At 47.0% G+C, this 24,036-nt stretch overlaps 1 protein-coding gene and 1 pseudogene across 1 annotated transcript; both read right to left on the bottom strand.

The window, feature by feature from the left end:
- Positions 1-826: 826 nt before the first annotated feature.
- On the bottom strand, positions 827-1,369 carry LOC147980971 (F-box/LRR-repeat protein At2g42720-like). The gene has a single exon (XM_087515817.1). The coding sequence runs from the start codon at positions 1,367-1,369 to the stop codon at positions 827-829; it is 543 nt and encodes a 180-aa protein (XP_087371943.1).
- A 5,498-nt stretch (positions 1,370-6,867) lies between these two features.
- LOC147980972 (F-box/FBD/LRR-repeat protein At5g22700-like) lies at positions 6,868-8,468 on the bottom strand (annotated as a pseudogene).
- Positions 8,469-24,036: the final 15,568 nt, after the last annotated feature.

Genomic DNA, 24,036 nt, shown 5'->3' on the forward strand with positions numbered 1-24,036 from the left:
AAATACAGATAAAAAACCCAGAAAAGGAATCAAATACGATAGAGAAGGATTAAGATACGTCAGAGTTGGAGCACTGCTATTGGCTAGTGGTCAAAAAACCCAGAAAAGGAATCAAATACGATAGAGAAGGATTGAGACACGTCAGAGTTGGAGCACTGCTATTGGCTAGTGGTCTCCGGTAGCTCCCGGCTCCGGTAAAAAAAACTTATTCGAAGAGCGCAAAGCTCTTTTTTACCGAAACCACTAATTTTTCTTCAAACGAGTGAAATAGTTTTTTCATGGGGATAAACCCATCTTTTGAAATGAGTGAAATCTGTTTTTTTAACAATGATTGAAATAATTGAAATTGTATTTCAGAAATTTAATGGATTCAAACATGTGAAATTAGTGGTTCGAAATAACTGAAATAAATAGTTCTTCTGAAATAAATGAAAATATTGAGTGAAACAAATGGATTCAAACTTGTTCAAAAAGTATCCAAAACTAAGCTTGTTCTAAAGATCTTGAAATCAGGAGTTCAAATATATAAAAAGTTTCAAAAAATAAATTTTGGTTTTAAAAATATGAGCCATCTAAATTATCAATAGGAAATTAAAAGCGATGAGTTGTATAAGAGAAAACAGACAATGTGTACTGTACTATGTGCAGAAAAAGAGATGCATGTGTCAGTTCTGTCTCTTCATGCATGGGTCCCAGGATAAAGAAAATACAGATAAAAAACCTAGAAAAAGAATCAAATACAATAGAGAAAGATTGAGATACGTCAGAGTTGAAGCACTGCTATTGGCTAGTGGTGTTCGGTAGATCCCGGCTCCGGTAAAAAAACTTATTCGAAAGAGAAGAGCCACTCGACCTCGTGGTTTTCATCGTCCGAACTGCAAGCGGAGCGGCTGCTGCTGGCACGCTCGTCGTCTTGAACGCCGGCCTGGTTCTCCTCGGCCGCGCTGCGGAGGGAGTAGCCGCGGCCGCAGATTTCGTCGGCGCGGAGGCGCAGGTCGAGGTGGAGCTCTGGTCCACTCTGCTGCATGGCGTACGAGATCCACCGGTCAACCATGGAGTCGAGGTCGTTCATCCCGTCACTGTAGTCGCGGAAGGCCACGCGGAGGGAGCGCATCGGGACGGTGGCGCGGCCGCGGCGGTACCGGGCAAAAAGCACGTCGTTGACGCCGTTGGCGAGGGAGACGGTGCCTTCCGATTGCTCCAGAGAAACGGCGTGGACGCTGGCGAAGACGTCGCGCCACCGGGTGGAGAGCGTGGTCGCCCGCATGGCCTCCATGGTGGGGAGGAAGGAGAGGATGTTGCCAAGGACGCCATCGTCGAGCTTGCTCAGGCGGTCGTCGCGCCCACCAGCGATCTGGGAGTGGCCCATCGCGGCCGGCCGGAACCCTTGCAAAAGAATCCCAGATCGATCAGGGGCCGGTGAAGCGTTTATATTGTATACTATATACTCCTGACGTTAACCGACGTTGCCTTCCTTCCCAAGTTTATTTTGTTTTGTTTTAGGACCCGGATAACTATAGGAGCCTCTATTTGTTAGTTATAAATAACTGAAAAAAAACAAATAGTTCAGTCACTTCTAATATGGACCGTTGGAACCGCCCAGAATAGATCTAGAAATTGTTCATCGTCTTCCTCCTCATCATCCCTCATCCTAACCGCCGGCTTCCACCACCCGCGGCCGGCGGGCGCTATCTCACATCCCTCTATGCCCCGCCGCACCTGGGAAGACTTCCGGCGATTCTCTACACCCTGCCCCCACCCTAAGATATAGAATGGTGCAATTAATTCACCTTAAGATAGATAGTAGGGCTCGTAATTTTCAGATACGTGGAAAATAACAAAACCGGATAACTATGTGTCTTTTGCCTGGGGAGAACCCAGATCGAATCGTGACGCTAATGGTCGTGCGACTTTTGCTATGAGGAACCTCCAGAGTGGACCCCCTCAAAAAAACCTGACGCGACACGATCCTCAAACAAAATAGAATTGGCCACAAAAAAGCCCATATTTTAGCACACACAAGTACCAGACTTAAAAGAAGGGTGGTGCTAGGCGCCGGCCCGTCGGCTCAACTCTCGGCCAATCGCCCCCGCCGCCTAATTCAGCCACGAACTGCCGTTCGATTTTACCCCCTTCCCCAGTCATCTTCTTCCTTTTCCTGTCTGCTCCCGCCCCTCCCCCACTCTTCCCCCCGCCACAACTTGCCATAGGAAACAAAAAGGCTGCCGTTCATGGCATCGTTGCTCGCGTCAGTAGGGCCGTGCGTCATCTCCGACGATGGTGGATGCCGGTTTTGCAGCACCCCGTGCCCTCTGTCGTATTCCACATCAGCAGGTACCGGTTCCAGCAAAAATCAAATGTTGGTTGTAGTAAAAAAAATCCCCACGCCACGCAGCAAAAACACCACCAAAAAAAAAATCACGGATCCAGCTTTTGTTGATGTCGGTTGCAACATTTTGCGGCGTCCCCTAGGGTGGTGGTGCTTGCAGAGGGAGGCCCTCGGGGATCGCTCCAATCGTGTTTGCTGTTTTCCAACAAACTTGAACGCCGGTTGTAGCTTTTGTTTTGCCAGTCTCGCGGCATCACCGGTGAGGGCGTCAAGCTTTATAGCACATTCACCGACGGTTGCAGCACCACATGTTTGCCCGGTTCCAGCAAACTTGGGCGGGACGCAAGCACGTTGTTGGATTGCAGCAAACGTGTTGCCGAATGTAGCTTTTGTGGTTGCCGAATACAACAAAAACATGCCCACCTCCCGTGGTTGCCCTAATATTTGTACAACATAGCAAAAATATTTGGTGTGTGTGCATGCTTTTGCTGGCTAAAACTAGATAGTGGACCAAGGAACCTCCATAATTTTCCGTTATGCTTTTTATGGCATGGGTGACACATGTATTCGAAGACTGTGGCAATTATTTACGCATTGTAAGTAGTGATGTGGCAAAATTCACAGAGTTTGTACAAATAAAAAAATTGGCATCCTAGTTTCAAAAGGAAAAAGAACGTGCCCATGGCAAAAAAATGAGAAAGTTTGTCATGGTTAGTTTATAGCTAAAAGCAAGTAAATTTTTCATGTAATGAATCTATAATACCTAAATAGTTGATCCCCACTATCCTATTTCTCTTGACATGCAGCCTATCCACCTCACTAGACATGCCCCACAGTGCCACCTCATCAAAAAATTCAGCAAATGAACTCACTACGCACTCATCCCCAGCCCGTTTGCTCTTCCGTCTTCTACAACAGACGAGATATTTTTTTCCTCAAAGGATGTTCCGCTGCATCGCTTCAGGATCCTTCTCCCCAAACGTCCCCATCGCGCCGGTTACTCTCTTTTGCACACGATCTTTTATTTCCCATTCAATGGATTACAGTGGGAGATAAACAGATCGGCCTCGCTCTTTTAGACTCTCCGCCTTCCCAATCATGTTTGTTCCCATTCCCTCACCCCATCTCCTTGATCTCCTTCACAACCAAGCCCGCCTATTTCTGCAGGTCTCCTGTTTGCTGGGGTTAAATTCAGCAATCACCAAGATCGACGCGATTGCGCGATGTCGTCCTCACTGTCCGCTGTTGTTCATCATCGAAGCTGCTGCCCACCTCGCGACGAATGTTGTCGCCACCATCATCTACCCATGAGGATCCGAGCCACTGCACAAGGTAATCCCCATCTTCCGCTGCATCTTGATGGACTCCTACATCGCTTATGAGCTTATCCCCAACTGCATGCGAGGAGGAAAAATCTTCTACACGGTGTTCTTTTGGTCTGCAGTCTCTCTCTCTCTCTAATCTATTTCGTCATATCTTCCATGTTTATTCATGTGCTCTCAAAACTGATGGAGAATACTTTTATCTATTATACTGTCAAGCATACCAAATCGATTTGCCAACAAGGACCTTTATTTGTGTGCCATATCTTCCATGTACATATTCACGTGCTACTCAATACCGATGGACAATATATTTATATTAGAAAGTTGTAATGCAGGCAAATAGTTACTGGGGCTTGCAAGGTTAACTGCTCGATCCATGGATACAATTTAGCATCTATAATGAAATCACAAGGTATCACTTTGGTCATACATTTTCTGCTTGACATTTTTAAGCCTCGCTACTATTGTTCATTCGTTGTGACCAAAAGCATTTCTATTCTTTTAATATACATCAGCCTATACAATTGTTGGTACAAATTAATCGCAATCTTCGAATATGATTTTCAGTGATATTTGCTGATTTATGAAGTTTTATATGTCACCAATCATCGCCTCTACTTGAGAAATGCTTGCGCCTAAGTTGGGCTGCAGGCCAAGGAGATGGACTAGCTGACAAACGACCATGCTTACTCTGCTAAATCTACATCTAGGCAGGGTTTCAGTTGAGCCTTTGCGCTAGATCAACACATTTCACAGTTGTTGCCACCAGGAAAATCAGTATTTTGGTTTCTCTTTAAGTTTCATCAAGCATACACACATCTTCAAGGGCAAGAGTGTTTCTAGCCTGTGATGTTGCTAGACTTTTGGAAATTCTGACGGTATTACAGTTCATATTTTCCAAATATGTGTATAATGATGAATATTCGCCTTCACATGTTCAATGATCTGTAGACTTTGGTCCATTTAAACTTCTACTACTTCCTGTTCTGTTGCTAATTTGATGTACTGAAAATGCAGACTTGGAGCAGAGTAAGGAGATTACGACACTCGATGTATAATTGTTGTGCATATACTCAGGGTGTTCCTTAATTAGAAGTTTATTTCAACATCTTTGTTAAATATTCTAGCATGATCATTTACCATGGGACAAAGTATTATGGTAAGCACATTAGCCTATGGTGATGTTGATGCAAACTGACACAAAGCTATTGCTAAGATGATGCACAGTAACATTTGTTCTTTTCTTTTTGTACCTCTAGATATTCGATTTACAATTTGCTGCAGAATTACAAGCTAGAGCTATCTCTCAAATTTTATAAGGGTGATTTCATCGAAGGATGTAATGTCAGACAACCTATAATCTTAAATTTTAGGATAATGTTTTGAAGACAATTATCACTCAAGTATGATGTTATTTATACATCTAGCACTTTGGGTTCGCTCAAGCTGTCAAACATCCTATTTCAATGACTAGAAATCATTATACATCACCCACACAACATGTTCGTTTTCCTTTCCTTATTTTAACAATTTATTTCCTCTATGGTCTAGAGCAATTATTTCTCTTAAGATGTTTGGCCCACAAATGTCGTGCTGCAACGCGCGGGGTATTATCTAGTATATATAGATCTAATGCAAATTAAGATGCCATGGCAGAAAACCTATTTGAAAAGTTTGCCATGGGCACAAGGAAAATTTAGGAAATTGCATGGAGGACATGGTGAATTTAGGAATTTTGAATTCTTTTGCAAATTTATAAATTTTGTTTGTTGGAAAAAAGGATGTCAAATTTAGGAAATTGCCCTGGGGACATGTCAAAATAAGGGAAATTGTTCTCTAGAAAAACATGGCAATTATTTAAAAAATGCTAAATAAGTGTGGGGCAAGAAATAGAGAATTGCCATGTTATGTTAAAACTAGCTTGCCATAGTATATGAAATATATTTGCCATAGACACATGGCAAAAATTGGAATGGTGGATGAAAAATAGATGATGCCATTCTACCTACAATAAGCTGCCATGGTCTAACTAATATAATTGCCATATCTAAAATACTCCTAAGATTGTCATGCTACATAGAATAAATATACCATGGGCTAAATAATAAATTTGCCATGTTGTAAATATTAAAAGTGTATGTAATATGTAAACAAATCACCATGTTATGTTAAAATAACTTGCCATAGTTTATGAAATATATATGACGTAAACACATGCAAAAAACTGGAATACCATGCTACCTACAATAAACTACCCATGGTCTAACCAATATAATTTCCATGGTGTAAACTATTAAAATGAAAAAAAAAGGGATAAGTAAGCTGAGTATGCCATTAGCAGACACTCGGCTTACAGCGCCCGCAGTCACTGAGGAAGATCACGTGGCAAGTACTTTGCCGAGCTACAAGTATAAGCCGAGTGATTTTTTGTTCCTACACAGCGCTTTTGGGAGCACTCAGCTGATAGCTATAGTCTTCTTTACCGAGAGTCCGGAAGTTGACGAGTATCTTTCTCATAATCTTACACTGCCAAGACGTGTGTTATTATAAAATAAACTAGAGTAGAAAGTGAAATAAATTTATTTTATTAAATTTTATTAAATGTGTCCAATTTGATGAAGTTTGATTGATTTGGCTAGTTGTTTCATTGCAGTTCTTAAGCTGTCTTTTCTTTTAATTACCATGATAGGTTGCCCTCTGACCGTGTTACAATTACTAAACAATCGAGCCAAGTTAGAAAAAGAAGAAACATTATTCGGAGGGGGAAAGTTGGCAAGAATTCACCAAGCACACCTGATCATGTGATGATATCATGCTCTTTGTTTACTTTGAGCTTGTGCACGTCTTAACTGTGTTGTTTCTTATATGTACAATGTCAGTACCACAAGAACAGTCTATCTGCACACAAAGTACAATATGTACTGTGGAAATGTATTTACTAATATCAAGAAATAGCCTGCGTGGAGCAAATTAAAAGCCTAAAACTGACCAAGTCGTTCACATGTTCCCGAAATTTTGCAGTTGCCGGAAGAAATTGCAATGAACGCTTCAAGCCAAGGGGTAGTCAGAATGTCGAACTCTGGATCTGTGGACACCATATCGTTTCTTGCATCAGGACAAGCATCATCACTGAAAGACTGACGAGAGTGAACAATGAGCACAACGATTCTCATATTCCCAACGACTACATATGACATAGAGAGTTGGAGACTTTCACTTTCGTGTTTCAAGGGGCAAGACTGCAAAGCCTGAGGCTGAACCAGCAATCGATCTGCCAACCACGTGATTAATGTGCTCCCCTATTTTCAGGTTCCCGTCGTCGATATGCATCTCTTCAAGAACCATGGCGTTCTCCGCCAAGAATTTGGCCAATCGCGCACCAAAACGGTTGGACTCGTCCCTCCGGAATCGCAAGCTCACACACCTCAGGCTACTCTGCAGGCAGGTAAATGACTGTCCAGTCAAGCCATGGATATAATCAGGCACCTCGTACGACATCGTCGGGTTCTTGAATCTGCGGCGCAAGAAGTGATTTACAGACTTGTCGAAATCCAGCTGGTCTTTCTCCGCGAAGACGTCTCATTCATAGCACCCATCGTCCCCGTAGGACTTGATCTCCGACACGGTGCTCGTGCTCAGGTTGAGGCGGAGTTCACGAATCATGGGGCAGCAGTGGAGGACGTGCGCAATGGCCGATCCGGTGGGCTTGCTCCGTCCTGGCTTGTACTGTGCCTCCAGCTCGAGGCGTTCGAGGTCGCGGAACAGGACCTTATTCGGCTCGGGCCCGTTCGTCTCGCAGCCCGGCCTGAGGTGCTCGAGCTGGTTGGTTTTCAGCTTCAAGACCCTGGCATTGCTGAAGCTCGCAGCACATTGCCAGAAGCAGGCGCATGTGTTGTTTTCTATGTAATAATACATGCCAGGGGAGAAGTCTATGTCCACTCGCCTGAGGTTTGCGGCTTCTTGTGGTTTTAGTGCGAACGGCTCGCCAAAATTCCCATTATATCTGAAGCATCGCAGCATCGGCGCGTCCAGCTCTACGCCGGTCCAGTTCGTCCAGGTGCAGTCCGACAACACCGGAGTTTTGCCGGCGGCGGCAAACCCTCGTGTGTGGCTGCATCACCAGGAACATCGTTCTCGGATGAGGAGAGACATACGGAGGAGCTCCAGGACGGCGAGGTGAGGGGCGGAGTCGACGACGCTCTGGAGATCCTCGAGCGGCACGTCGCTGCAAAAGCGCAGCCGCAGCTCCTCCAGCCGCGGGAACGCGACGGGTCGCTGTCCGGAGGCACCCTGAGGCTTGTGCAGCTGGTGATGCGCAGCCGGCGGAGATTCTTGGACGGCAGGGATGCGAGACTGAGGTCGTAATATCCGCTCTCGTCCCGATCTTCGTACGGGTGGCGACGGATGTAAGCGTCGACGCAGAGCTCCTCGACGGATCGGGCCGCCCGGTGCGAGAGCACGAGGCCCACGATGTCGTCCTTCAAGCCGTCATCGCTGATGCACAGGAATACCTGGACGATGTCCCATCTGTGGCCTTCCACGTGGAAGGTGAGCTTCCCGAGGGGGCAATGGCGGCCGTGGGCATCGAGAGCCGCGTGGGCGTCGCGCACGAAGGCGGCTCGCTTGCCGTACAAATTATCGTCCAGGACGTGGTAGGAGCGCGTGTCGAGGTTGACGGCGCTCGACGAGAGCCACAGCGAGCGCCACCGGCGCGCGAGCGCGCTGGTGGACGCGGCCTCCTTGACAGGCGCGAAGTAGAGGATGCGCCGCAGCAGGTCGTCAGGGAGGTCAGAGATGCGGTCGCCGCCGGCCATGGCCGCGCCGGTCGAGGTGTGTGGGAGGCGCCGCGCGTGAAGGGGAACGTCTTTAGTTTAGGGTTTCGGTAGGCCGATGTGTGGAATAGGATTGTGCAAAGGAAAACGAGTTGTGTCGTGGCTTAACCGACCTTCGATTTTCTTTCCGATTCCCAAGCTTTAGGAACAGAGAGGCGAACGACCTCGATTCCTGCCGTTAAGCTCCGGCCGGTTTTGGGAAGCTTCTGGAAGCTTCCAGCCGGTTTTTTTTATTTCGTTCAGGCTTTCTTGAGCTGGGTTTTGTTTGGGTTTCCTTTTTTCTATTCTTTTTCTATTTCTAATTTTTACAGTAGTACTTTTTTCAAATCCTGATGGTCTCTTGTTTCTAGAGAAAGGGAGTCACACATGACACAACTGTTTGGTTAGTCGCTCCGATTTTGCATGCATTGGATGTGATTGAGAAAAAACAGCCCAAAATCAGCATTTGCACATAGTTTGGTTGGTAATTAATTTGGACCCGTCGTTTGGTTGGCTCCGTTGCAGTAGGCTCACATATGACACGCTGTTTGGTCGTGATACGTTCATTTTGCATCATGTTTTTCTTCTGTTATTTATATTATTTTAGGCCTCCTTTGATTTGTAGGAATTTCATAGGATTTCTATAGGATAGGATTTGCAAAGGAAAATTTCCTTTGAAGACCTTTGGTTTGTACGAATGGATTCCTATTCCTATATAGTATATGTCTAGGTCATGTCTACATAGTTCTTGAACCCGTAGGATCCGCACGCTTAACGTTCGATGACGATTTGTATTATGAGTTTCGTGTTTTAATGAACCAAAGTTTGTTCGGAGTCCCGGATGAGATCACGAACATGACAAGGAGTCTCGAAATGGTCAAGACATAAAGATTCATATATTGGAAGGTTACATTTGGACACCGGAATGGTTCAAGTCGTTTCGGATAAGTTTCAGAGTACCGGGGGTTACCAGAACCCCCCACCCCCTAGGAAGTTCATGGGCCTTCATGGGCCCTAATGGAAAGGAGAGGAGGGCCACAAGGGAGCCCCCCCCCCCCATGGCCAGTCCGAATTGGACTAGGGAGGGGTGATACGTCTCCGTCGTATCTACTTTTCCAAACACTTTTGCCCTTGTTTTGGACTCTAACTTGCATGATTTGAATGAAACTAACCCGGACTAACGTTGTTTTCAGCAGAATTGCCATGGTGTTATTTTTGTGTAGAAATAAAAGTTCTCGGAATGACCTTAAAATCAGCGGAGAATTATTTTGGAATATATAAAAAATACTGGAAGGAAGATCCACGTCAGGGGGGCCTCCACCTGTCCACGAGGGTGGGGGCGCGCCCTACCCCCTGGGCACGCCCCCTGCCTCATGGGCCCGCTGACGCTCCACCGACCTCAACCCTGACTCCATATATTCACTTTCGGGGAGAAAAAAACCAGAGAGAAGGATTCATCGCGTTTTGCGATACGGAGCCGCCGCCAAGCCCTAAACTCTCCCGGGAGGGCTGATCTGGAGTCCGTTCGGGGCTCCGGAGACGGGAATCCATCGTCATCGTCATCATCAACCATCCCCCATCACCAATTTCATGATGCTCACCGTCGTGCGTGAGTAATTCCATCGTAGGCTTGCTGGACGGTGATGGGTTGGATGAGATTTATCATGTAATCGAGTTAGTTTTGTTAGGGTTTGATCCCTAGTATCCACTATGTTCTGAGAATGATGTTGCTATGACTTTGCTATGCTTAATGCTTGTCACTAGGGCCCGAGTACCATGATTTCAGATCTGAACCTATTATGTTTTCATCAATATATGAGAGTTCTTGATCCTATCTTGCAAGTCTATAGTCACCTACTATGTGTTATGATCCGGCACCCCCGAAGTGACAATAATCGGAACCACTCCCGGTGATACCATAGTTTGAGGAGTTCATGTATTCACTATGTGTTAATGCTTTGTTCCGGTACTTTATTAAAAGGAGGCCTTAATATCCCTTAGTTTTCGCTAGGACCCCGCTGCCACGGGAGGGTAGGACAAAAGATGCCATACAAGTTCTTTTCCATAAGCACGTATGACTATATTCGGAATACATGCCTACATTACATTGATGAATTGGAGCTAGTTCTGTGTCACTGTCGGTGTCAAAACCGGCGAATCTCGGGTAGGGGGTCCCGAACTGTGCGTCTAAGGCGGATGGTAATAGGAGGCAGGGGACACGATGTTTTACCCAGGTTCGGGCCCTCTTGATGGAGGTAAAACCCTACGTCCTGCTTGATTTGTTCTTGATGATATGAGTATTAGAAGAGTTTATCTACCACGAGATCGGAGAGGCTAAACCCTAGAAGCTAGCCTATGGTATGATTGTATGTTGTCCTACGGACTAAAACCCTCCGGTTTATTTAGACACCGGAGGGGGCTAGGGTTACACAAGGTCGGTTACAAAGGAGGAGATATACATATCCGTATTGCCTAGCTTGCCTTCCACGCCAAGTAGAGTCCCATCCGGACACAAGACGAAGTCTTCAATCTTGTATTTTCATAGTCTAATAGTCCGGCCAAAGGATATAGTCCGGCTGTCCGGAGACCCCCTAATCCAGGACTCCCTCATTAGCCCCTGAACCAGGCTTCAATGACGATGAGTCCGGCGCACAGTGTTGTCTTCGGCATTGCAAGGCGGATTCCTCCTCCGAATACACCACGGAAGAATTTTGAATACAAGGATAGTGTCCGACCCTGCAAAATAATTTCCACATACCACTGTAGAGAGAATAATATTTCCACAAATCTAATCTGCTGACACGTTTCGACAACATGACATTATGCCATGGCCCGGTAATTGTTCGAACCGTTTCCTTTAACTAGCCCCGCACATAACGCGAGGCAGTTTCTTGACACGTCTTGTCAAAGCAGAGATCGTGCCCCCCTTATTATGGGATTCTCATCAATACGGGCGTGGGTAACCCAACCGCGCCTAGGACTCCTAGATTTTAGGCAAGTTCCAAACGGCCACGAGGAGGACGCTTGATATTCACCCTCTTTATAAAAGGTCAAGGTTTTTATTTTTTTCCTCCCGTGCTCAATCGAATCCTTCCCCCGCCTCGAGTTCTAACACCCAAAGCCCAGGTCAGGTGCTTCGGACCTTCAATCCATGTCCGGATCCAGCCTCCAGGGCCGGTGGATGCCCTCCTCCGTCACGGAAGAGGATGTCAAGAAGTTGAGGGAGGCAAGATACTTGACCGTCGAAGTCTCGCATCGGATGCCCGCCCGAGGGCAGGTCGTCCCTACTCCTGAACCCAACGAAGACGTCGTGTTCATCTCCCACTTCCTCCGAGGACTAGGCCTCACTCTGGATCCCTTCGTCAGGGGTTTGATGTTCTATTACGGGCTTGATTTCCATGATCTAGCCCCAGATTCCTTTCTCCACATCTCGGCATTTATTGTCGTATGTGAGGCCTTCCTCCGCATTACCCCTCACTTCGGTCTGTGGCTCAAGACCTTTGATGTGAAGCCGAAGACGGTCGAAGGGCAGTATGCAGCGTGCGAGGGTGCATTAATAAGCACGATTGCTGGAGCTCCGTGGCCAAAAGGTTCCTTTCCAGAGGTGTCCGGATTATGGCAAAGGGAGTGGTTCTACATCACCGCTCCCAGAAGTGCCAAGTGGGTAGCTCCCCCCGCCTTTCGCTCGGGCCCTCCACCACAACTGATGTCATGGATCAGCAGGGGGCTGAGCTGGGGTCCAGCCAAGGATGTGCCCGTACTGCAGAGCCGCATCCAGTATCTCTTCGAGGGAGATTTTAGTTTGGTTATGGTAGTGCAAGTCATGCTGGTTCGTCAAGTCTAGCCTTGCAAACGTCGGACCCTTCGTTTATGGGAATTCAACCGAGAAGGACCGCGCGCTATTCAGAATTTCCTCGGCCTGATGCACGAGGAGATGTACAAGTCATTCTTCAGACCCCAAATAGAGTGTCCGGACACCTCCGAGGACGTGGGCCTGAGCAGCAACCGCACCGCGGCCCAAGTAAGTAATCCTCCAGCCGAACACACTGTCTTTCTATTATCATGACATCATTCTGAAGGATCACTCTTTGACCAGGACTGGATAACAAAGGCGAAGATGATCCGGTGTTCGGCCCCCCTTCCCGAAGGCTTGGACAATCCGGTGCAGGAAAAGATGCTCGAGCCAGCACCTTGCTCGGTGCCCTCAAAGAAAGATGAAGGGGGGAATAGAGAGGGCCAAAGCAGGCCTCCACCGCTACCTGTTCCAACCGAGGGAACGAGCGCCTCCGTGAGGGAGGATAACCAAGGGAAGGAATATGACATTCCCTCGCCCCGGGGGAGGAAGAGGACTACCTCTGTTGACCCGGAAACCAAGGTTTCCAAACGGGAGAAGAAAACTCCACCAAAGGGTCCCGTCTCGGAGGGTGCTCTTGTAGCACAAAGTCCGTGAGGGGATCAGCCCTCTAACAAGCTGTAAGTAATCAAAAAGTACTTAATAGTGAAGATATTCTACCTTACTTCTAAGGAAGATAATCGAAGCATCTATGTTGCAGTTCGGATCTGAGCCCTTCTCAGGAGAGCTCGTCTTCGGGGGATCTTCTTCCGGAGATGATGGAGAGCGAAACGCCTCCCCCGGACTCCCCGGCTCAAGAAGCGGGCGACCTTGAAGTGTCATCACGGAGAGTTTCTCCGGATCCGGCAAGGCCAGAAGGTAATCCCATGGTCATCCGAAGCCCTCAGTATCCAACTCTTGAAGAGAGCAACCAAAAGAATCCGGCACCGTCTGGTATGCGGTCGGACGCACTGAGGGATCTTCTAGGGCGAGCCACTGTCTTAGAAGAGCACCGTACATTGATGGGTACGGTGATTGAAAGGATTTCATCCGCCGAAAGCGGGTTGCATGAAGCCTTTATGAGTCTACTGACGGGCTTTGAGGTACGTGAAATGATATGCATCCACACATTTTTAGGTGCGCCCTGTGTAGATAGTAGCCCCTGAGACTCTGATTGTCGTCGAGAACGGCGGCGAACAGAGGATCGTAGTCCCAGGTAATAACCAGACTGCCGTTATGTGCAGGTGTCTGAAGCTCCGGTGGCTAGCCGGACTGATGAGGTTGCCGAACTAGAACGACGACTGGATGCGGCGGATGCCGACATCGAGCTTGTTAACAAGCGGCTTGACGAGGCACAGGGTAGGTGATATTTATAGTGAATGTCACATAGTAAGAGCAGCGTAATGCCAGTATCTTTAATATGTTGTGATTGCAGATGGAGCTGCCACCGTGGAGGCCCTGCGGGCGGAGCTTGCCCGAGCCAAGGAGCAAGCAAGGAGTAGTAATGCGGCCGCTTTGAAGGCGGCCGAAGAGTTGAAAGCCGAGAAGGCCGCTCATAGCGAGAGCAAAGAGAAAATGGCCGAAATGGCTGAGAAGTTAAAAGACACTACCGACTGCTGCCAGTTTCTTGAAGAAGAAAACCGGGTGAAGGCTACGGACCTTGAAAAGGCCACAATGGCGACCAAAGACACCCGCTCTGCAATGAGGGCGAAGAAGGAGGAACTGCGTGAAGCCGGGGACATTGTGGCTGGGAAGCCCTTTATGCTGCGGAGGAAGTTCGGCGATCCACGGTATGCCCCTCTGGATCGGCTGTGGAGTTCGGCCGAGGCGTATCTGGACTTAGCGGTGAGCGCTGTCGATGCCGAATACTTCCGAGATCAGACAGACCGTGAAGTGGACAAACTGTTCTGGTCGCAATTTAACGTTCCAGAGCGTCCGCTTCCATTGACTGATCAGCTTGCCGAATGGGCCGAACTCAATAGATTGTCCGGACTCGCCATGAGGTCTGTCGTGGATCATCTGTGGCCGGAAAGGCCAAAGCCGAACAGCTATTTTAGCTTGGTGCAGCAGTTCCTTGGTGCGGTGCCGCGCATTAATGCGATGAAGAGGTCGGCGTGCATAGAAGGCTCCCGGATGGCCCTTGCCCATGTGAAAACATACTGGGCGGAGATGGATGCCACCACTGTCACGGCGCAGGGTTCGGCCATAGGCCGAGTGGCTGCCTAGCACTATTTTGAAGAAGTTCTTAAGGGCGCTCGTACGATAGAGGCCTAGTGCTCGAAGAATGTTATGTTTGAGTGACATGTATTCCTATTGTAAAAACAATGTTTTATTGAATTTATCAAGGCTGTATTTATACTTTTGCCCGAAAGTATTGTGATGCCTCCTGTGCGGCCGTTTATGTATACATGTATATAACCTGAAAGATTGCAGTCGTCGGCTTCAGCCTCCACGCATATAATGCGGGGGTGTTCGCAGAAGACGCATATTCACACTTAATCCAACGTCTTGGTCCTAATAAGGAGGTGATAGCGCAGCGAACTAGGCAACCGGACTATAATGCTTTAACACTTTCACTTAGCCATAGGAGTTTGACAGTGGGGCTACTATATAGCCCCTGGTGGCTCCGCGCTCGTCCGGATTCGGGGTGCATACATGCCTGGCTGGGAAACGGCCCTTCGTTAATGCGGAGGAATCCCGAAGAGTCCAATAGGTCATCGAGTGGTTGACCAGTCTCATGCTATATCATGACAGTCAGTTTTTGGCTTTCTCTATCAAGGTGCTCGTCCGGATGAACCAGGGCACAATTGCAGTAGTTCTCCTGGTGCCGCCTTAGCCGATGGAGCGGAACGTAAGGCAGAAAAACACAGGAGCCGGGCAAACCCAACATTTGACCAAAGACATGATTCGGAGCTGATGCATATAAGGCCAAACTCGCGACGCCGAACACTCCCTAAGGCATTCGGTCTTTATGGTGTAAACCGGGTATAAACAGTACCCTTTGTAATAAGCCCCTGGTGTTCAGGTACGTGCATTATTCTGGCGTGGCCACATGCCAAGACGTCAGCATCCTTCTCGGTTGTACTGAGAATCCGAGGGATGTAAATAAACAAGAGACAGTAAAAAAGGTTTACGCAGGGTCTTAATCTACAAAGAATCATTGGAACGGGTCCCTGCTGCACGTCTGCGCCTGTGTCTCCGTTGTGCCGTATCCTGGACGGGTGTAGCACGATGGTCATCTGAAAAAGAGAGGAACTTAATTGAAAAGTTGCCGTGCAAAAGTTAAGTTATACTAAATAAACAATATATAGTTGAAAATGAGTAAAGGTGAGCCTTGTTGCCACTTTTGCGCGCACGTTGAGCCCCTCGTATTGTAATAGGGGTATAGCCATCAAACCTGTATTAATTACATATAGCTGAGCCGGACTCGTCTAGCCGTGTCCATGGTCTTTACGACCTGTCAAATGCTTGAGTTGGTGAGGCCGTTTAGTGTGCGGCGGCCAAGGCGGCCGCACCGTCTTCGGCGTGCAAGGAGCGCTCAATATTTCCATTTACTGTAATGATGCCGCGTGAACCGGGCATCTTGAGCTTGAGGGAAGCATAATGCGGTATTGCGTTAAAGCGAGCGAAAGCTTCGTGTCTGAGTAGTGCGTGATAGCCAGTTTGGAACGGAGCGACGTGGAAAGTTAAGTTTTCACTACGGAAGTTATCGAGGAAGCCGAATATAACCTCTAGTAGCAGGGAGCCCCTGCACTGAGCCTCCGGGCCTGGCGTTACTCCTTTAAAGGTAGCATTGCTGCGACAAATTTTTGTTGGGTCTATCCCCATTTTGCGGACTGTGTCCTGATATATCAGATTCAAACTGCTGCCGCCGTCCATCAGGACTCGGGTGAAGTGGTATCCGTCAATTATTGGATCTAATACCAAGGAAGCCCATCCTGCACGCCAGATACTTGCCGAGTAATCCCGATGGTCGAAGGTGATCGGTTGGGACGACCAATGGCGGAGCTCCGCGGTGATAGGTCCTGGGGCATGTTCCTCTAAAGGTGCCCCTTTTATCACGTGTAACACGTTGGCTGTTTTGACTTCTGGTGGGAATTTGTTCTGTTCCCCTGTGCTTTGCTTGCGAGGCTCGTCCTCGTCTTCACTTGGTGTATCCTGCCCCTTGTGTTCGGCGTTGAGCTTGCCGGACTGTTTGAAGACCCAACATTCTCTGTGGGTATGATTTGCAGGTTTGTCAGGGGTGCTATGGATCTGACATATTTGGTCCAAAATTTTGTTTAGGCTGGACAATTCGTCTCTGTTGCCTTTGGAGGGCGGCTTCTGCTGCCCTGGCCGAGAGCTTTTAAATCCGGCGTTTACCGCCGTGCTCTTCGGGCTGTCTTCTTTATTCCGGCGCTTATTTTTGCTGCGTCGTGATTTCACGTTTCCATCCCTGACTTCGGATGTACTTGGGTCGCTGGTGCTGCATCGGGCTAACCAGCTGTCCTCGCCCGCGTAGAAACGGGTCATGAGGCTTGTTAATGCTGCCATTGTTCTCGGCTTTTCTTGACCGAGCTGTCTGCAAAGTCATTCGTCTCGAACGCTATGCTTGAAGGCTGCTAAGGCTTCGGCGTCCGGACAGTCAACTATTTGGTTCTTTTTAGTGAGGAACCTGTTCCAAAGTTTTCGTGCTGACTCACTGGGCTGTTGAGTTATATGAATTAAATCGTCTGCATCCGGTGGTCGGACATATGTCCCTTGAAAATTTGCCTGAAAGGCGTCTTCGAGCTCTTCCTAGCTTCCGGTGGAGTTTTCGGGGAGGCTTTTAAGCCAGTGCCGAGCTGGCCCTTTGAGCTTGAGGGGTAAGTACTTGATGGCGTGGAGATCATCTCCTCGAGCCATATGGATATGGAGGATGTAGTCCTCAATCCAGACCCACGGGTCTGTTGTTCCGTCGTACGCCTCTATGTTTACGGGTTTGAATCCCTCTGGAAATTCATGATCCAGCACCTCGTCGGTGAAACATAGAGGGTGTGCGGCACCCCTGTATTTGGGTGTACCGTAGTATTAAGATGTTTGTTGTGTTGCATTGTATGTTCGAGCGCGCCTGCGTGGTCCATAGATGGATCTGGTTGCGCCGTCCTTTTGATGCGAGCCCTTACGCGGATGGCGTACTGGTTTATGTGCGGCGTCGATTGCCGCTTTATGTTGGCTATGAGGTCGTATATCCGACTGGATGGCCATTTTATTTTTTAATTGTGGAGTATCTAAGGCCTCCTCATCAAATTCAGGTAGCAACTTTCGCTTCGGATAGCTCTTGGTGTGGCGATTACTGCCGTATTTCGCTGCCGTGTTGAGTACTTCACTCCATTTGATTTTGAGTGTGTCTTGTGCAGCCTTGAGCCTTTGCTTTTGTTTTTTCAGACTCCTCGCCATGGCCACAAGCCTTTGGTGGGCATTATGTTGCTTCTGGCGCCTGTCCGGTGTGATGTCGTCCGGACTGTTATCTTCGACGGGGTTGGGTTGTTCGGCTTGATTTTCCGTGTTGCCGTGGTCGGGCAATGGTTCACCCTGCTCTAACGCTGGGTCTATGTGATCGTTATTTCTGCTGAGGCGGGATTTGGAGCGGCGTTTACGCCGCCGCTTTGACTGCTGCTCGAGGGAACCACCCTTCGCTGCGTCCTTCCGTTCCTCGTCGTTATTTTCTTTGGGTGTGTCCACCATGTATACGTCATGTGATGAAGTGGGCGTCCAGTGCCCTGTGGGCAGTGGTTTCTCTTCTCCTCCCGCATCGTCGTCCATACCGTCGATGTCTTCGGAGTCGAAGTCGAGCATGTCGGTTAAGTCATCGATAGTGGCTACTAAGTGGGTGGTGGGTGGGCGGCGAATTTCTTCGTCATCCGCATCCTAATCCTGCCGGACGTAGTTCGGCCAGGCCTCTCCTGACAAGGAGAGAGACCTTAATGAGTTCAGTATGTCGCCAAAGGGCGAGTGCTGAAAAATATCCACGGAGGTAAACTCCATGATCGGCGCCCAATCGGATTCGACAGGAACGAGCGCAGGCGGTTCGGAGTCCGTGGCCGGAGAAGGATCCGGCAGTTTGGCAACACGGCTCTCGTGAAGGGTAAGGTCGATATTTGGCTCGATCGCTGCTGAGGATACGTCCTCTATGACGGGGTCCATCCACCCGTACATGGATGGCGCAACTGGCTCCGAATTGAGGCTCGGAGCGGCTGCCGGTGCGATCTCCTGAATACGGTCTGATGGTAGCTAAATCGTACTCATCGTGACCGTGCGGTGCACAAGGCAGGGGCTCGAATCCGTCGAAGATCAAGTCTCCACGGATATCGGCCATGTAGTTTAAGCTTCCAAACCTGACATGGTGGCCAGGGGCATAACTTTCGATCTGCTCCAGATGGCCAAGCGAGTTGGCCCGCAGTGCGAAGCCGCTGAACACAAAGATCTGTCTAAGGAGAGAAGTCTCACCCTGGACTACATCGCTATCGATGATCGTAGGAGCCATCAAGCCTAATGGCGACGACACAGAGGAACTCTCAATGAAAGCACCAATGTCGGTGTCAAAACCGGCGGATCTCGGGTAGGGGGTCTCGAACTGTGCGTCTAAGGCGGATGGTAACAGGAGGCAGGGGACACGATGTTTTACCCAGGTTCGGGCCCTCTTGATGGAGGTAAAACCCTACGTCCTGCTTGATTTATTCTTGATGATATGAGTATTACAAGAGTTGATCTACCACGAGATCGGAGAGGCTAAACCCTAGAAGCTAGCCTATGGTATGATTGTATGTTGTGCTACGGACTAAAACCCTCCGGTTTATATAGACACCGGAGGGGGCTAGGGTTACACAAGGTCGGTTACAAAGGAGGAGATATACATATCCGTATTGCCTAGCTTGCCTTCCACACCAAGTAGAGTCCCATCCAGACACGAGACGAAGTCTTCAATCTTGTATCTTCATAGTCTAACAGTCCGGCCAAAGGATTTAGTCCGGCTATCCGGAGACTCCTTAATCCAGGACTCCCTCAGTCACCCTAGGTTATGACTGTTACATGATGAACCGCATCCGGCATAATTCTCCATCACCGATCCATTGCCTGTGAGCTTTTCATATATTGTTCTTCGCTTATTTACTTTTCAGTTGCTATTGTTATCGTCACTACAAAACACCAAAAATATTACTTTTGCTACTGTTACTTTTGCTATCGTTACCAATACTATCATATTACTTTGCTACTAAACACTTTGCTGCAGATACTAAGTTTCCAGGTGTGGTTGAATTGACAACTCAGCTACTAATACTTGAGAATATTCTTTGGCTCCCTTGTGTCGAATCAATAAATTTGGGTTAAATACTCTACACTCGAAAACTGTTGTGATCCCCTATACTTGTGGGTTATCAAGACTATTTTCTGGCGTCGTTGCTGGGGAGCATAGCTCTATTCTTTGAGTCACTTGGAATTTATATCTTCTTATCACTATGAAGAACTTGAAAGATGCTAAAACAAAAATGTATCCCTCAACTACGAGGGGAGGTAAGGAACTGCCATCTAGCTCTGCACTTGATTCACCTTCTGTTTTGAGTAAGCTTGCGACACCTACACCTGCTATTCATTCTGATATGTCGCATGTTATTGATGATGCCACTTCTTATATGCATGATACTTATGATGAAACTACTTCTATGCTTGATACTACTGTGCCACTTGGTGAATTTCTTGATGAACAACTTGCTAGGGCTAGAGAGAATGAAATTATTGAAACTGATAATATCGATGAAAGTGATGATGAAGACTCTCCCCCTAGATATGAATTGTCTTTTGTTCTTGAGGGTTATGTTATGGATGAAGAAACTGCTAGAGACTTTCTTGCTTGCAATGATATAAGTGATCTTAAGAAATTATTAGCTAAGCTGAAACAAAAAACTTTGAATGCTAGAATGAAATATGATCCTGCTTATGCTACATCACCTATCTTTGTTACTGATAAGGATTATGATTTCTCTGTTAATCCTAAGATAATTACTTTAGTTGAATCTGATCCTTTCTATGGCTATGAATCTGAAACTGTTGTGGCACATCTTACTAAATTAAATGATATAGCCACCCTGTTCACTAATGATGAGAAAACTCGCTATTATTATATCCTACGTACACGCAAGATCATGGTGATGCATAGCAACGAGAGGGGAGAGTGTCGTCTACGTACCCTCGTAGACCGTAAGCGGAAGCGTTTTGACAACGCGGTTGATGTAGTCGTACGTCTTCACGATCGATCGACCCTCAATACCGAACGTATGCACCTCCACGTTCAACACACGTTCAGCTCGGTGACGTCCCGCAAACTCACGATCCAGTAGAGCTTCCAGGAAGAGCTTCGTCAGCATGACGGCATGGTGACGGTGTTGATGAAGCTACCGACGCAGGGCTTCGCCTAAGCACCGCTATGATATGACCGAGGTGGATTATGGTGGAGGGGGGCACCGCACACGGCTAAGCGATAAATAATCAATTGTTGTATCTCCAAGGGGTGCCCCCTCCCCGTATATAAAGGAGTGGAGGAGGGGGAGGGGGGCGACCTCCTATGGCGCGCCCATGAGGAATCCTACTCCCATCGGGAGTAGGACTCCCCCTTCCAAGTAGGAGTAGGAGAGGAGAAGGAAGGAGAGAAGGAAAGGGGGCGCCTCCCCCCTCCTTGTCCAATTCATACTAGAGGGGGAGGGGGTGCGCGGCTGCCCTGGCCGCCCCTCCTCTTCTCCCACTAAGGCCCATTAGGCCCAATATACTCCCCGTGGGGTTCCGGTAACCCCCCCGGTATTCCGGTATATGTCTAAAACCTCCCGAAACACTTCCGGTGTCCGAACATAGTCGTCCAATATATCGATCTTTACGTCTCGACCATTTCGAGACTCCTCGTCATGTCCGTGATCATATCCGGGACTCTAAAATACCTTCGGTACATCAAAACACAAAAACTCATAATACCGATCGTCACAGAACTTTAAGCGTGCGGACCCTACGGGTTCGAGAACTATGTAGACATGACCGAGACACGTATCCGATCAATAACCAATAGTGGAACCTGGATGCTCATATTGGTTCCTACATATTCTACGAAGATCTTTATCGGTCAAACCGCATAACAACATACGTTGTTCCCTTTGTCACCGGTATGTTATTTGCCTGAGATTCGATAGTCGGTATCTCAATACCTAGTTCAATCTCGTTACCGGCAAGTCTCTTTACTCGTTCCGTAATGCATCATCCCGCAACTAACTCATTAGTCACATTGCTTGCAAGGCTAGTGATGTGCATTACCAAGAGGTCCCAGAGATACCTCTCCGACAGTCGGAGTGACAAATCCTAATCTCGATCTATGCCAACTCAACAAGTACTATCGGAGACATCTGTAGAGCACCTTTATAATCACCCAGTTACGTTGTGACGTCTGGTAGCACACAAAGTGTTCCTCCGGTATTCAGGAGTTGCATAATCTCATAGTCATAGGAACATGTATAAGTCATGAAGAAATCAATAACAACAAACTAAACGATCAAATGCTAAGCTAACGGAATGGGTCAAGTCAATCACATCATTCTCTAATGATGTGATCCTATTAATCAAATGACAACTCATGTCTATGGTTAGGAAACTTAACCATCTTTGATTCAACGATCTAGTCAAGTAGAGGCATACTAGTGACACTTTGTTTGTCTATGTACTCACACATGTACTAAGTTTCCGGTTAATACAATTCTAGCATGAATAATAAACATTTATCATGATATAAGGAAATAAATAATAAATTTATTATTGCCTCTAGGGCATATTTCCTTTAGTCTCCCGCTTGCACTAGAGTCAATAATCTAGTTCACATATTTATGTGATTAGTTCACATCTCCATGTGACTAATACCCAAAGGGTTTACTAGAGTCAATAATCTAGTTCACATCGCTATGTGATTAACACCCAAAAAGTGATCATGTTTTGCTTATGAGAGAAGTTTATCCTACGGGTATGCAACATTCAGATCCGTATGTATTTCACAAATTTCTATGTCTACAATGCTCTGCACAGAGCTACTCTAGCTAATTGCTCCCACTTTCAATATGTATCCAGATCGAGACTTAGAGTCATCTAGATTGATGTAAAAAGCTTGCATTGATGTAACTCTTTAAGACGAACTCTTTTATCACCTCGTAAGCGAGAAATATTTCCTTAGTCCTCTATGGATAATTTGACCGTTGTCCAGTGATATACTCCTAGATCACTATTGTACTCCCTTGCCAGAAAGATGCTAAGGTATACAATAGGATTGGTAAATAGCATATCATACTTTATAGAACCTATGACTGAGGCATAGGGAATGACTTTTCATTCTCTTTTTATTTTCTGCTGTGGTCGGGTTTTGAGTCTTTACTCAACTTCACACCTTGCAATACAGGCAAGAACTCCTTCTTTGACTGTTCCATTTTGAACTACTTCAAAATCTTGTCAAGGTATGTACTCATTTAAAAAACTTATCAAGCGTCTTGATCTATCGCTATAGATCTTGACGCTCGATGTGTAAGCAGCATCATCGAGGTCTTTCTTTGAAAAACTCTTTTCAAACACTCCTTTATGCTTTCCAGAAAATTCTACATTATTTCTGATCAACAATATGTTATTCACATATACTTATCAGAAATGCTGTAGTGCTCCCACTCACTTTCTTGTAAATACAGGCTTCACCGCAAGTCTGTATAAAACCATATGCTTTGATTATTTTATCAAAGCATATATTCCAACTCCGAGATGCTTGCACCAGTCCATAGATGGATCGCTGGAGCTTGCACACTTTGTTAGCACCTTTAGGATTGACAAAAATTTCTTGTTATATCATATACAATTCTTCTTTAAGAAATCCATTAAGGAATGTTGTTTTGACATCCATTTGCCAGATTTCATAAAATGCGGCAACTGCTAACATGATTCGGACAGACTTTTAAGCATCGATACGAATGAGAAACTCTCGTCGTAGTCAACACCTTGAACTTGTCGAAAACATTTTTTCGGTAATTCGAGCTTTGTAGATAGTAACGCTACTATCAGTGTCCGTCTTCCTCTTGAAGATCCATTTATTCTCAATGACTCACCGATCATCGAGCAAGTCAATCAAAGTCCATACTTTGTTCTCATACATGGATCCCATCTCAGATTTCATGGCCTCAAGCCATTTTGCGGAATCTGGGCTCATTATCGCTTCCTCATAGTTCGTCGGTTCGTCATGGTCTAGTAACATGACTTCTAGAACAGGATTACCGTACCACTCTGGTGCGGATTGATACGTCTCCAACATTTCTATAATTTGTATTGTTCCATGCTGTTATATTATCAACCTTGGATGTTTTATATGCATTACTATGCTATTTTATATGATTTTTGGGACTAACCTATTAACCTAGAGCCCAATGCCAGTTTGTGTTTTTTCCTTGTTTTTAAGTATGGCAGAAAAGGAAAATCAAACGGAGTCCAATTGACCTGAAACTTCACGGAGATCATATTTGGACCAGAAGAAGCCCACAGAGTACCGGAGGTGGGCCGGAAGAGCCCCAAGGCCACCACGAGGGTGGGGGCACGCCATACCCCCTGCCTCGTGGGCTCCTTGTGGCTCCCCTAACCGACTTCTTTCGCCTATATATATATATATCCATATACCCTAAAACATCCGGGTGCAGAATAGATCAGGAGTTCCACCGCCAG

The sequence above is a fragment of the Triticum urartu genome, chromosome 3A (genome assembly GCF_056163025.1).
Source record: "Triticum urartu cultivar PI428250 chromosome 3A, HENAU_Tu73, whole genome shotgun sequence".
NCBI classification, from domain to species: Eukaryota; Viridiplantae; Streptophyta; class Magnoliopsida; order Poales; family Poaceae; genus Triticum; species Triticum urartu.